Source organism: Dichomitus squalens (genome assembly GCF_000275845.1).
Source record: "Dichomitus squalens LYAD-421 SS1 unplaced genomic scaffold DICSQscaffold_77, whole genome shotgun sequence".
Classification (NCBI taxonomy): Eukaryota; Fungi; Basidiomycota; class Agaricomycetes; order Polyporales; family Polyporaceae; genus Dichomitus; species Dichomitus squalens.
Window position 1 is genome coordinate 106952 of NW_006766959.1, and position 13637 is coordinate 120588.

The 13637-nt window shown below is 56.3% G+C and overlaps 5 protein-coding genes across 5 annotated transcripts in view; 2 read left to right on the top strand and 3 right to left on the bottom strand.

Moving 5' to 3' along the window:
- Positions 1 to 2679, top strand: part of DICSQDRAFT_93713 (uncharacterized protein) — a 3161-nt gene extending 482 nt beyond the window's left edge. Inside the window, exons 2-13 of the mRNA XM_007370835.1 lie at positions 202 to 354; positions 408 to 786; positions 851 to 965; positions 1014 to 1067; positions 1123 to 1303; positions 1366 to 1456; positions 1519 to 1625; positions 1690 to 1894; positions 1955 to 2099; positions 2166 to 2323; positions 2390 to 2403; positions 2454 to 2679. Of these exons, the coding sequence (XP_007370897.1) occupies positions 202 to 354; positions 408 to 786; positions 851 to 965; positions 1014 to 1067; positions 1123 to 1303; positions 1366 to 1456; positions 1519 to 1625; positions 1690 to 1894; positions 1955 to 2099; positions 2166 to 2323; positions 2390 to 2403; positions 2454 to 2502 (1651 nt within the window). The 3' untranslated portion in view covers positions 2503 to 2679. The remainder of the gene's footprint in view (positions 1 to 201; positions 355 to 407; positions 787 to 850; positions 966 to 1013; positions 1068 to 1122; positions 1304 to 1365; positions 1457 to 1518; positions 1626 to 1689; positions 1895 to 1954; positions 2100 to 2165; positions 2324 to 2389; positions 2404 to 2453) is intronic.
- A 736-nt stretch (positions 2680 to 3415) lies between these two features.
- On the top strand, positions 3416 to 6052 carry DICSQDRAFT_174966 (uncharacterized protein; the record flags this gene model as incomplete). The annotated part of the gene is made up of 10 exons (XM_007370836.1): positions 3416 to 3992; positions 4085 to 4678; positions 4752 to 4862; positions 4928 to 5029; positions 5143 to 5321; positions 5394 to 5483; positions 5559 to 5587; positions 5657 to 5717; positions 5788 to 5955; positions 6035 to 6052. The coding sequence occupies 10 exons, from the start codon at positions 3416 to 3418 to the stop codon at positions 6050 to 6052; spliced, it is 1929 nt and encodes a 642-aa protein (XP_007370898.1).
- Positions 6053 to 6652: 600 nt separating this feature from the next.
- Positions 6653 to 7375, bottom strand: DICSQDRAFT_22762 (uncharacterized protein; the record flags this gene model as incomplete). The annotated part of the gene is made up of 1 exon (XM_007370837.1): positions 6653 to 7375. A coding segment is annotated over one exon (723 nt), but the record flags the coding sequence as incomplete, so codon positions are not given.
- Positions 7376 to 7479: 104 nt separating this feature from the next.
- DICSQDRAFT_113169 (uncharacterized protein) lies at positions 7480 to 8169 on the bottom strand (the record flags this gene model as incomplete). Its single annotated transcript, XM_007370838.1, has 2 exons — positions 7480 to 7815; positions 7866 to 8169. Coding segments are annotated over 2 exons (639 nt in total), but the record flags the coding sequence as incomplete, so codon positions are not given.
- A 691-nt stretch (positions 8170 to 8860) lies between these two features.
- DICSQDRAFT_93721 (uncharacterized protein) lies at positions 8861 to 13076 on the bottom strand (the record flags this gene model as incomplete). Its single annotated transcript, XM_007370839.1, has 12 exons — positions 12514 to 13076; positions 11329 to 12458; positions 10651 to 11278; positions 10500 to 10566; positions 10259 to 10443; positions 10160 to 10205; positions 9825 to 10092; positions 9674 to 9776; positions 9472 to 9610; positions 9302 to 9413; positions 9137 to 9247; positions 8861 to 9080 (listed from the first exon to the last, which is right to left on the bottom strand). Coding segments are annotated over exons 4-12 (1209 nt in total), but the record flags the coding sequence as incomplete, so codon positions are not given.
- Between the last annotated feature and the right edge of the window lie 561 nt (positions 13077 to 13637).

Consider the following 13637-nt stretch of genomic DNA (forward strand, 5'->3'; position numbering starts at 1 on the left):
TCACACTCAGAGCTCATGCCCTCACCCCAAGCTTACAGTCGCCCTGTACGGAAACTTGTTCTCGGCATCGATGTTGGCACCACGTATTCAAGCATGGCATACGCTCTGCTTGACCCTGGCGAGGTGCCCAAGATCCATGGTGTTACGCGGTACGTCTGCTTCCCGAGCATATCTGGGCGGTCTTGATGTGGGAGAGGACAGCTTTCTGGGGCAAGAGAATGCTGCAGGAGACTCGAAAATTCCCTCCATCTTATGTTACCGCCAAGATGGCTCAGTACATTCTGTCGGTGCCGAAGCAGCTCTCCCTGGCTTGGATTTAGATGCTGAAGACCAGGACCTCGTGCTCGTAGAACGGTCCGTGTCCTTGTTGTCGAGTCATGTCCAACCCTTCTGATACATAGCCCCAGATTCAAGCTTCATTTGAGGCCGGAGAGATTCGGCGACCCCAGACGTCAAGACGTTCCTCCGCTCCCGCGCGGCAAGACAGTTATCGACGTCTTCTCCGACTTCCTCAGATATCTCTTCCGCTGCACCGGTCAGTACATTCGCGAGACACACGCCAATGGGGAGAGTCTGTGGACATCCATCGAAGATCGCATCGAGTTTGTTTTGTCCCACCCAAATGGCTGGGGGCGTCTGCAACAGGGCAAAATGCGTCAAGCAGCTATTATGGCTGGCCTTGTTCCTGACACTGCCGCGGGTCATGCTCGAGTCCACTTAGTCACCGAAGGGGAAGCGAGCCTGATGTTCTGCATCCAAAGTGGGCTCACAGAGGAAGCTATGCGGGTCTGTCCTGACTTATCATGGTTGCTGAACCTCGCAGTGCCGGTTGCTGATATAGTTGCTACAGGTTGGCAAAACCGTCATGGTTATCGAAGCGGATAGAGCGACTGTCAAATTCAGCACCTACGCATTCGCCTCCATCTTTCCCATTTCGGTATTGAAGGAAATCACGCCAGCTGAATGCAGGTAGCCTTTGGTCCGCGTCGAATTCCTCTGACTATGCATTCTAGGTATCCTCCAGGGATCGACAACAATCAATATCAGAGCCCGACAGTTCCTGGAAGGTAATGTGCTCCGTCAAAGTGTCGGGTGCTATAGGATTCACTGAGACTTTCCGAGAGAGACTAGCGTCTTCAGCTTACGGAAATGACAAGGATATCAATTCAATGATGATTTACTTCGACAATAAGACAAGGCCGGCCTTCGATGACGACAAGAAACCGTCGTACATCAAGTTCGGTTCAATGAGCTGCAATGATCCGAAATTCAGTATACGTCGTGGTCAGCTCATGCTCAGCGGGTAAGGTCGTAGCTTCACCCAAGATGACTGTCTCACCGATGGCTCACTACTACGTGGCGCAGGGCGGAAATGAAGTCCTTCTTTCAACCCTCTTTGGATGCCATCGTTGACGTCGTGCAGAAGCAGCGTCGAGAAGTCGCCGAATCCCTTGAGGTAAGTGGCAGTTCTCTCTCGGAGGTCACGGTAGCCGTTGACGTGCAAAGTTGCAATCATAGACAGTGTTCCTCGTCGGTGGCTTCGCTGCTAGTCCATGGCTGCACACTGCTCTGAAGAGCGCACTGAATGCTCATGGAGTCACTCTGTGCCGCCCGGACTCCCTCACGTACGTTGGAACTCCCCTCCCTTGCAGCGCCAAGTTTTCTAATTCACGTCACGATTGCTCACAGGAGTAAAGTAGTCGCCAATGGTGCGGTGTACTTCTACCTTGAGCAGTTCGCCTCGGCACGAATCATGAACATGACATACGGTACCAATGTTGCCGTCGATTATGACTTGAACGATCCGGAACATTACCGACGCCGCGATGACTCATTTGTCCGTCCTTCTGGCAGGGTTATGCTACGACACGGCTTCTCTATAATGTTGAAGAAGGTAATTGCTCAAACACAAGTCGTACGTGTACGCTGAGCATGCAAGGGCCTATGCACCTAGGGAACGTCAATGAGAGACAACGAGGAGATCTCTCACCCGTACAACATCGAGGCCCGCAACCTGAGAAATCTGGACAGCATCATTGTCGATGTTCTTTGCTACAGAGGCAGATCAGCCCAGCCCAAGTGGGTCGATGTCGAACCAGGAAAGTCTGATCTATATTCTGATATTGGCGGACCTTGTGCTGACGCTATCCCTTGTGCGCCGCCAGAATACTACACACCTATTTGCACGGTGTCCGCCGACACATCTAGGGTTTCGAAGGTGGCACGGAACGGGCCTGATGGCCTGTACTACTTGCAGGAGTTCAAGATCGTCCTTCTCTGTAACTCTACCGAGCTTCAAGCACAAATCGGCTGGGTAGATGGGGTAAGCATCTACAGTATGCGCTATCAGACGGCACTCACTCAGCTTATGGACCGTCTGTTGAACCAGGGCGTTGAGCATCGGTGCGTCCCATGCTGATCCGTCGGATACTGCATCGTTGACGACTCAATAGGGGCCCAGCCAAGATATTCTACGACGATGATCTCGAGATCTCCCAGTGACATTAGGATTCTGCTGATCGTCATGGATGAAGTACAGTCGCCAATCCAAGTTGACTTTCGTGTTCTCTAGCGTGTGAGCACCTAGAGCAACCGATGCGAAGAAGAATCTCTGCAGTGGAGTAAGGACGAAATATTGAGGTAGTGCTCGAGAGATTACAGCCGCGAGACTTATCGGACGCCACAGTTGCGGTCCGAGTCAGGGATCCAGTAGAGAGGGTGTCAAGACGTGTCCAGCACAATACGTCTTGTCTCAGAGGGTAAGATGGGATGAGAGGTATTTCAGGGAGGAGCTGTATCTTTGAAAGAGTAGTCTGTACCGAGGTAGAACGCATGACTGCCCGAGTGTCCAGGAGATGGAGGGTGTGCTAAAGTTGTGACGCTGTGAGACGGCGAGCGGCGTTGAAGACCGTGACGACGGCCGCGTTTGATGGCATTACGTCAGCCGTCGCAGAGCAGTTGACTGCGGGGCCTCAGACAGTCAGCGCCCGCTCTCATACCATTCCTCTCTGCTCTTTCCATTCATCAACGCTTGCTCCCGCAATTTGCGTTTACGACGTCCCAGTCAGCTCAGGCTGACGCTGCCGATGGAGAATGGCAGAGCCCCAACCAGGACGCGTGGGTCCGATAACGCGGTGTAGTCCATAGACGTCTATCATCCGTCTACTCGCTGTCGCCCCGTCCGGTAGATAGTACTCTTCTTCGACAACGACCGGCGATGATTTCTTACCGCCATACGCGGAGATTGCTGCTACTGGCGGCCAAGAATAGCAGAGTTACGCGCCTATCCGTCAAGCAGCAAACTCACCCAAGTCGTGAGGCATCCCTACGTCCCTCGTTTGCCTGCTCTGCCCCCCTGCCCTCTCGCTCTCTCCAGCCGATATATCTACCTAGCTCACCTCTGCGCTGCACTCTGATGCCTCGCGAGAACAGCTTCAGCGATTCCGAGGGCCGTTCTCTCACTCCAGACCCCGAAGACGGTCTCGCGACCTCTCCAGCCTACCCCGGGCCCCCCGCCGCCCGTCCCAGCACCGACAAAACCAATGCCCACTCTCCCAACTCGGAGGAGAAGAGTCCTCAGCACCGCCAGCTCAAATGCGGCTACACATCCCCCACCACGCCCTTCTCCACCGCCCAGCAGCCCATCTTCCTAGCCCCCGCGGACCGCTTCCGCTCCGCCGTTCGCAAGGTGATGGCCATGCGCTCTATGTCCTCGCTCTTCACACGCCGCGGTGTCGGTGCGGAGCCAGGGGCCGACCCGCGCTCGGCCGCCGCGTTCCTCAGCTACGGGCATATCCGCCAGCAGTGCACGATCGAGGTGAACGACTACTCGACGATGCGGACGAGCGCTATGAGGATGGACAATACGGCGTTCTTGAAGTTCCTAGCGGAGGAGGGCGCGAGCGGGAGGAGGGAGCCGTGGGTGCGCGTGAGGTGGATCAACGTCGGGGGCATTAGCTGGGACGTCGTCAGCGCGCTCGCGCTCAAGTACGGTGCGCGTCCTTCCTCCGCGCTCTGTGCCATTGAGATGTCAATGTTAATGTCAATGAATGGCGCGCGCTCGCGCCCGTCTCGTGCAACTCAGACCTGCACCCGCTCGCGCTCGAGGACGTCCTCCACCAGCGCGGCCACCCGCGCTCGAAGGCGGACTACTACCCGCAGCACCTCTTCGTTCGCGTCCTCGTCCACACCCTCGCCTCCGCCGCCGCTGAGGTAGACGACCGCGCGTCGGACGATACTGCGGTTTTTTCCCGCGGCCCTCGTTCGGAGTCCCCCGCGCCCATGGAGGACGAGGACGAGGATGCGGTCAGATTCCGGGTCAGTGCGCGCAGACCTAACGGTACCGGAGAAGACGAAGAAGAGGAGGTCGAGGGTGACGAGCGGACAGTGTACGGCAGCGCGAGCGCGTCCAAGTTCTCCACCTTTCGGCGGGGGAAGAGGCCCAGCGTCGGTCTCCGGCGACGCTCCGAGGGCCCCCACGACGTCGAGGTCCCCCCGCCCCCCGCTCTCGGGCAGTGGCGCTTCGCCGGCGTGGACATGGTAGAGGAGAGCGGCAAGAAGACGGCGCGGTACAGGAAGCTGGTCAAGGAGCTCAAGCGGGGGGACCGGGTCGAGGTCAAGATCCGCCCGATGTGTGTCTTGCTCTTGAGGGACGGGACGGTGGTTTCGATCCACAAAGGTAAGCTTTGAGGACGTCTGCTAGCTGTGCCTATATCACTGCGCTCACGACCCATCGGCACCATTGCGGGCAGATACGACGCTGGGCCTGACGGCGCCGATCGCAGAGCGACTGAGGCAGCGCAATACGGTGCTGCGGACGAGCGCGGACCCGTCGCTGCTCGTCCAGTCCTTGCTTGACCTCGGTGCGTCCTCAAGTGCGAGCGGTGTACGCGCCCAGGGCTGACATCCGCTCCTCTCCACATACCAGTCGTCGACCAAGCGCTGGAGGTCGTCGAGGAATATCAGGGTCGGATCCTCAAGATCGAGCAGCAGGTCCTGCTCAAGCCCAGCGTGCAGACCGTCCGCAGACGTACGTACTATCCAGCTCCCTCCGCGCTCCCCGATTGTCCGCTCGGACTCGTGGCCCTGGACTCCACATTCCGATGGGGGTTCTCATGCTTTCGTTCGGTTCGTTTGGGGCAGTGCATATACTGCAGGGCGACCTGGTGCTGCACAAACGCACGCTCGAGCCGATCAAGACGGTCATCTACGGTCTCAGGCGGTACGACGTCGACCGTGCTCTCGCGCTGCGGGATCCGAGCAGCGTCGATGAGAAGGTGCCCGTCGAGGGGTATATGAGCCATAAGGCGAAGATCTACCTGGTGCGTCTCCAGTTTGGCCATTTGGACTCGTGGGGGTTACAGCTGATGAGTTTGGGCGTGTACACGGCATAGGCTGACGTGCACGATCATATGGAGTATATCTTGACGAGCTTGGACATGGTTGCGGGCATCACGGAGAATCTGATGAACTACACGTTCAACGTAAGTCTTCGCCAGTTTCGTTGTCGCTATCCGTGTTCAGAACGATAGGAACGACTGATTAACCCTCATTCGCAGATGGCGTCGTACGAAATGAACGACGTGATGTAAGCCCGCCTCTCGGTATGCGTACCGAAACTTCCGTCGCAATACTGACAAGTTCCTTCGCTGCTCAGGCGCCGGTTGACGATGGCGACGATCATCTGTCTCCCACTCACCCTCCTCACGGGGTACTTCGTGCGTATCCCGCTCTTCTGTGATGCATTCCGCGTGCACTCATGGGCTGACGTCTCGTCCGGACGGGCAGGGCATGAACTTCACCAGGCAGTGGTCGGTACACTCGCACAGCGACCTCTTCTTCTGGGAGGTCGCGATTCCCGTCATGCTCGCCGTCGTCCCCCTCTTCATGTGGGCGGACATACAGCGCATGGGGCGTTATCTGGATAAGAGGTGGAGGCGGCGGAGGATCAATAAGGTGCGTTCAGGCCCAACATGTGGCTGTTGCTTGGCTGTGGCGGGGATAAGACGTGCTAAGACGATCGGGCATATTGCAGGCGTTCAAGCGTGCGTAGGGCCGTGGAGTGGTACGAGCTGGATCTAATCACAAGGACATACGTTGCGCATTTGTCTGTCTTAATTTCACCAAATTTGCGATTGACATTTCATATAATCTCAATATCTACTAACGGGACATCTCTGAGCCAATTTACTAGTCCTGCCGCGGCGTGTGTGTTGAAGTATCCGATTCTGCGGAACCTCTTTCCGCCAGCTGCAGGGGCCTGCGAATGTTCCCGGTCGACGATGAGACCAGCCACAATGTTGTTACTCCAATGTATCGGGACTGCCCACACTCCTTTGACACCCTCGTCGTCGTCGCTGTCAATATAACCAATACCGATGGCCTCCATAGCGACTTCGAGTTCTTCATCGTCGTCCGTGGATGTAATAACAGCGGGATCCGGTAAGGAATCAATACGATATAGAAGGTTTGGCGTCTTGAGATTCCATGCACAGGCCACTACAGGCGAACGGAGGGTCAGCTTTCCCGCGATGACTTCGCCGTAAGGGATCTCCGCATTCTTCAGAGTGATATCGCATGTAACCACATGGGCGACATGCAAGCCCTTTCCTGATCGTACAGATATCGCTCCGGCCTCGACCTGCCCATCGACGGCTGCCCAGGACCACGAGGGAGCTCGGTATTCTCTTGGCCTTGGGATATCTGAGCGGACTCTCTTGCTCCAGAGCAAGTCCGCAAGCAGCGTATCGCGCCAAAGTCCAGCCAGGTACTGGGTCCGGAAGATGCGGTGCATGCCCTCTGCAATGCCCCCAAGTGCGACAAGCTTGTCTCCGGGAACGGTGATTGAGCGCCGCGTGTAGTCACGCACGAGCATGTGCCACGCCTCGCGCAACTGCCACTCATCCCCACCCAGATCAGCGATGAGCTGCAGGTCCTCGTCCTGGAGAAAGAGCACATCAGGTAGCCGCGCCCTTCGTTCCTCATCGTGGTATGCACTACCGATGTTCTGGACCGCAGTCTGGCAATGGAATTGGAGGGTGTGGGAGGCAAACACCAGCGAGCGCGGCGACATGAAGTACTCCTGCATGCACCATCCACGATCATTGACGGGCTCCACGTTTGGGTTGTATTGCACTGATGGCTGCCCGGGCGGATCGGTGTACGTCCATATCGGGGAGACGCGGAGTTCGCCCACTACATGCTCACCAGAATGGCCCTTCCCCGGAGGACAGAGGAAGGGAAGAGTGATATCGCGTAGAAATGTGGAATGGTCCGTAATGGGCGCAGCGGGCCTTTCTTGCAAGAAGCCCTCGCTCACCCGCCGTGCACTTGCAGCAATGATCGTTACGTGCGCATCGCGGTAGACAAGGCGCATACGCGAGAGCTCGCGCCCCTTATCCTCCGGTGAATCTTGAATGATGCACAATGTGTCCGCCCAGAGATAGTCCAGGCCGATCTCATGTGTGGTATGAATTGCATCGAGAATTGTCTGTGGAAGGTGCTCCGGGTCAATGAATTTAAGGTATGTCTCCAAGTTCGACACGGTCGTGCTGTGCGGCTGCGGCTCGCCCCATACGTAGCTAAGTGCGGCATAGCTACCACGAGTCCCATCTGTTGCTATCAGACGAGGATGTGCGACGTTACTACAGTCGATCAAGCGCGTGGGTAGAAAGGGTGGGAGGGCTAGGGGTCGAGGACAGGAGTTATGAGTGTAGATGCACTCGTCGAGGGATTGCTTTGCAAGAGCGAGCGACTTGGTAGTCCCAACATCGAGAACGCGATTCCTTGCGACAATGTACTGAGCTGCAGGATCATCTGATGGGAATGTGTGAGATGACGTCTTGATTGAGTGGTGTCAGACTCACCAGCAGTTGTGTACACATAGCCGATGAAGTGCAGGGTATCGTCGATAAAGACGGAGAGATCCTGGGTGCCCTTTGGCGTGCAATTTTGAAGACACCCTTGACTTCCGACCACAATTCTCAGAGGGGACTCGGGCCCTGGCTCTTCTTCTTCCTCCTTGGTTGCATATACGAGTTGGCACCAACGGCAGCCTTCGGATGCACGAGACGCCACCTCAGCCCATGTGGTCCGATAGGTGAACCCCCCGCTCGTCTGATCCCCGCCACGTGATGGATGCACTTTCTGCAGAAGGCCGAGGTGGGCCATAAAAAGTCCTTTCCAGCATGTCTCGCAGATTTTCGATGGCGGCCTCTCGATAGCATCGTGGCCGTTGCAGCAAGGGCTGTCAACGTCATCAATAGGGTTCGTCGTACATACCAGTACCCCACAAATGTCTCACCAGATCATCAGGGATATCTGGGTACCCATAGAGCAATCAGACAGGTCTTTCAGCCTGAGAGAGATCTGACTGATATGAATGTAGTCGGCGAGTCCAAGATTCGTGCATCATGGTGTTCACGTTTGTATCGATTTGACGGGTTTCTCCGAGCGCTCACAGATGTGCAGTCCAATCATTGTGATCCTTTGACCTGACCCCGTTGTAGCACCTCCCCCTCTATCGCGCGATTCCTGCACGCTATTTAAGGCGTAGCGTACTGAGTACACCGAGGATATGTTGCCACGGGGCACCAGAGGCAGCTGCAGAATTGGAAGGGTCAAGGGACCAACCAAGTGGATCAATATTAATTGGGTGCGCGAGTTGCGGTTGCGTTAGCATTGAGCTCATCTGATTGCGCATACCTCAACTTCACATCTATAACAAATTTGCATTGTTATACGAGTATAAGTACAGAGTTATCCTGTGTCCCGCCCTCGACAGGAAGCTGTGCTTAAACAATCTGCATTTGATTAGAGCTTATCTTCTGCTCGTCACCCGCGCAAATGCTGGGCTCCTCTGGTCCCTCCCAACCTCCCACTTTCTCGTGCGCAATGTGCAATACTTCAGAACCTCTGTCGCATGAGCTGTCATGCTTAGCTCCCTCAGGTTCCCCAACAACTATGATAGTGGACCTGGTCGGGAAGACGGTAAGACGGTCTATCCGGCTCTCCGTGAAGCCTTTATCCATGTGAGACCGATTGAGCGCAACGAGTATAGCGATGATGGCAGGATATATTGCCTGTCAATGAGTACTGCGTGAGTCGTGCGCAGGGGTCGAAAGGAATCCCGTCATACGATCATAGGCACCAGTCCTCCATTCATGAAAATATTGAGTCCATTCAGGGCAGAGTCGTCTTCTGCGTTGTAAGCACTCGTTTTCATGACCTGCCAGATGACCACCAGAATCTGCGAGGAAGAGTATAATCGACAGCGGGCTTTGTCACGAAACGATGGCCTCACCCACAGAGCAGTGTATGCCATCCCTGACTCAATCAATATAGAGAAGAGCCGCTCCAGTTTCGCGCTCGTATGACCTGCCATCAAGTACCGGCAAAGGAATCTTCTCGAGTACCTGGGATGTTGCATGAGAGTGCTTTCATGACGTAGAAGGAACGCTAGGAGGAACGCACCATGCCTTGTAAGCAACTGTTAGAGTTGCAAAGAGATTCGTGAAGAGAGATAACACGGATGCTGCGACATCGTATGTGAATACCTTCTCCGCAAGGCCAGTTCCTGAACAAGACTCCTTCGCAACTAGTGCTCCCAGAGCTGGATACCGTGAAAGAAGGATCAACAGACAATGACGGGTGTGGTATGTTGCCACGAGCTCACCGAACGTTGCCCACGGTAAGATAACGAAGGCACTTCCCATGATACGGTTCCCTGGCCAGAGCAATGAGACCCGCCAGCAGATGATTGCATCTCTACACAAGATCTGGGTGCTGTTAGCATAGGGTACTCCATGCTTATAAGCGAGACCTACGTTAATGATAAGTGTGCCGTTGGTGGCACAACGTCCATGCAGGGAGACCCAATCGCCAACGGGGGCGCAAAGTGAGTACCATGGCCGATTTGGTTGCCACGACGCGTCTGAATCCTTTGCTGCTGACTGAATTCCCTTACAGATGATGTTTCCTAGGGCAGAAATAGAAAGCAAGACGCTGAGGACAAAGTCCGTTGTGGTGGACACATAAAGGAGAGCGAGCATTAGACTGAGTGCAGTCGTCATGTAAAAATGAGTGCGTCTCTGTCTTCAAAATAAACGAGAGCGAGATGTCAGCGAGCGAGCTGGTCACATGAGATATAGAGATGGATTACTTGACGAGAGCCGCCCAAGCGACCAGTACTAGCACAGTGAATGTACCTAACATTCCGTCATAACACGGTAGGGGAGGATATTGGCGTACTCTCTCTCACCGTTCAGTGCAGCCATCAGGCTCAGCTTCCCTACCTCCGCTCTTATAGCATACGCGATAGCGGGTGACCCAGACAAGTCTGTCTGGATAGAAGGCATTCGGATCGAACCTTCCTGCGGGTACCGGTGGGAAGGTTTCAAAGGAGCGAGGAACTGGATGGAGTATGGCTCCATACGTTCACCGTGTCTCTCGTTTATATCAATCAGCCTCCCGAGAGCAATGGCGCAAGAAGAAACGCCTACCCTTCATTGCAGGTCTGTTCCTTCATACCGATAACTCCCGAAGCGTGCTTGGCAATGCCTCCCAGATCTGCCACACGGAAAATTCACCAGCAGTTCTCCGACGCATGCCGGAAAGCGTACGGCCAAGCCCAAAGCTAGGGATGGCGCTTACATTGGAATCTAAACGTCCGGTTTTTGGTCTATATGAGAGCGCCGTACTCGATCTCCGTCCCCGGTCTGTGAAGCAGGGAGTCATATGGGTAGGAGTAGTGGGTGCCACGAAATCGACCGGAACAGAGCATCCACGTGTCGGCCGCCCTCTTCCTCTTACCGGTGCCACGGAGGGAGGCGAGCAGGTCGATCCGATTTTCAGCGCTGGAGAGCTTGATGCACGAGCGCGGTACTACAGTGCACGCCCAGCCTAAGTATCACGCATATCTGTCATTGCACCGTCCGGGAGGAGCCGAAGGCCCAAGGCCTCAGGCTGTACATGAACTTCCTTGCGGCCAGGACTTCCTTTCGCCACCCAGACGGATACATGCAGCCGACGTCTGCACCAAGTGATCTATGCGACATTGCGTCCATTCTGCCACCGGAGCGCCCCGTGAAGGAGGACGCGGAGAAGGAGCTTCTATAACGCCGCACGCGCCCTACGAGGGCGTCGAGGACCCGGAAGCCCCGTCGCGAGTGTCTGCTTCCGATGAGCTTCATCAAGCGCGAAGGCAATATCGCAATGGGCAGCCCCGGACTGAAGGCGCCCATAGGAGACCTGAGACAGGCGGACGCTGCGCGGGAAGAGACTATCACGGGAATCGGTAGCGTTCCTTGTGCAGCGGTCGAGGGTGCTCACTTTGATGACGCAGCGTTCTTTGTTACAGACGCCGAAGAAGGCATGGCTAGGTCGAGCGGACCGACAACGCGCATCGGGCGTCGACTCGACCTCGCAGACAACACCGGACGTGGTGATGCCACAGAAACGGGGTCAGAGACGGAGCAGGCGACGGATCCCCATTCCAATAGGTTACACGGGACGCGCACGTTGCGAACGACGTTGCTCCGGCCGCGATGGACTCGGGCGGCGATGCGTGATTGAGGCGAGCGGGACGACCGACAGCGAGACTCGTGCGACAGGGCCGGGTCGCGGCGACGACGAGGGCAGCGAGAGACGGCGCGTCCTAAAGGGGAGGCGTCCTGCGATTATGTCGGGAGTCATAGTGATACAGGAAGCCTCCGATCCAGCACACAAGCATGGACATCAGCTTTTGATCTGTGATGTATAGTCAAGGGAAAAGGGATAGCTGGGTGCAAGCGAGGAGGAATACAGGCCTCAGGACGAGTCTCATCAAAAGCGCCTACACACGATACACATCCCCATTCGATCGGAGTGATATGCAGGCCTCTTCCACCTGACGACGCACTGGCTGTATAGACCGTTTCGCCTGGCACGAAGATTCAGGACAGGGCATGAAGCAGTGGCCAGTGCGCACGAGTAAGAGTCACGCGAGCACGGGAGGGAACGTCAGAGACTGCAGACACACCTCGAGCCGAGCGACTCGGTCCCCAGCGCACTATTCCAGCCTGCGTCCGTGCGACACCGGCTGAACGTGCTTCCCCGCGGGCGTGGCGGCATCCGTCAGGATGGGCAGACGAGCACGGACCACGCCGTGCAAGGAGAGATCGGAAGAGAGACGCAGGGCGAGCAAGATGAAAGTTTGCCAACGACTCACCCGCGGGCCGACCATACCGCGCGGAGTTGGTTCGACCCTCTCTCAGCAACACATAGGGGTATACCCGCAGAGGACGGGAGTAGGGCGACTGACCGGCGTAGGGGGACTCACCTTGACAGGTAGGGGACGTCCGTTCCCGCTCGGGGGACCAGCCGGAAGGAGGGCGTGCTGGGTCTGCTGAGCGTCGAGGGCCAGGTCTACGGCACACGCCGTGTCGTCGTCGACCACCGGTGGAGAGCGACAACACTTGTGGCTGCATCGAGGCGTTTTCAGCATCGTGACGCCAGAAGGAAGCCGAGCATGCGTACCATGTCCACCATCCGATGTGCGAAGGGGGATGACTGCCTTGAAGACGAGATGCGGAGCATCCGAGGACGGAAGGGAAGACGGCAGAGCGAGGATGGGGGCCGGAAGTGAGTTCCTGGTCGCGTTGAGGGCGAAACTGATGGGCGCTAGAGTGCTATAAGGTGTTCGTGGATGCGCACACGTTGTATCGTCTATGGCCAGGAAGCGCGTAGAGGAGCACCATGGAGGCTGTGGGCGGGCTGGGTTTGAGCTTGTCTGAAATCGGGAGCATACGCACGGGATGATATCATTTGTACGTTTTCCCAGTACGAGTCAGCCACGCAGCAGCGCTGGGGATATCAGAGTAGCAGAACGAAACATACGCGATGGCCTGTTGCCCGGAGCGACAACACTGAGCTCAGCTGTTGGTGGCGGAGGGAGACGAAGGGACGGTTCGGGTTGTTGGACAGCCGGACGGCCTCCCCAGAACAGGCGCCGTCGTCCATTTGCGTGCGTCTCTTGCAAACACTCCATGGACGCAAGACGTCGTGGCCTGCTGTCTACCTCATCATCCACCTAGCTTGTGACTGATTCCGTATCCGCCACACAGGAGGTCGCTATGTAGTCGGTGTAGAGAAGTGATAAGAAGAGGAACGTGGGATGATGAAGCAAGGCTTCTGATCCCACGCTTATATATTAAGCTGGGTGTACAATAGGAGTCGTAGTTACTAATATACAATTGATACAAGCCCGTATCCGCGCGGAAGCTGTTCCTCCCGGCGGCGGAAGAGCGTCTCATCGCTCCGCAACACTCCCCCTCGACGCCGGGTGCAAACCTAAGCGTGCAACCAGAAGTTGGTGGCGAGGGCGAGGGAACGGTTTGGTGGGGAGGTCGGCCACGTTCTCTTCGGAGGAGCAGTGGTTGAGCTCTACCTCGTTAGAGGTAATCCGTTCGCGCACAAAGTGATAATGTATGTCGATATGCTTGGTGCGAGCGTGGGGAACTTCTCGTTCGGCGGCGGCAATGGCGCTGCGACTGTCAGCGTGGAGGACCGTCGGACCGGCGTGGGAGAAGCCTATCTCCGATAGAGGGCCCGAAGCCAGACGATCTCCGATGTTGCTTCGCTGGCGGCCATGTATTCGGCCT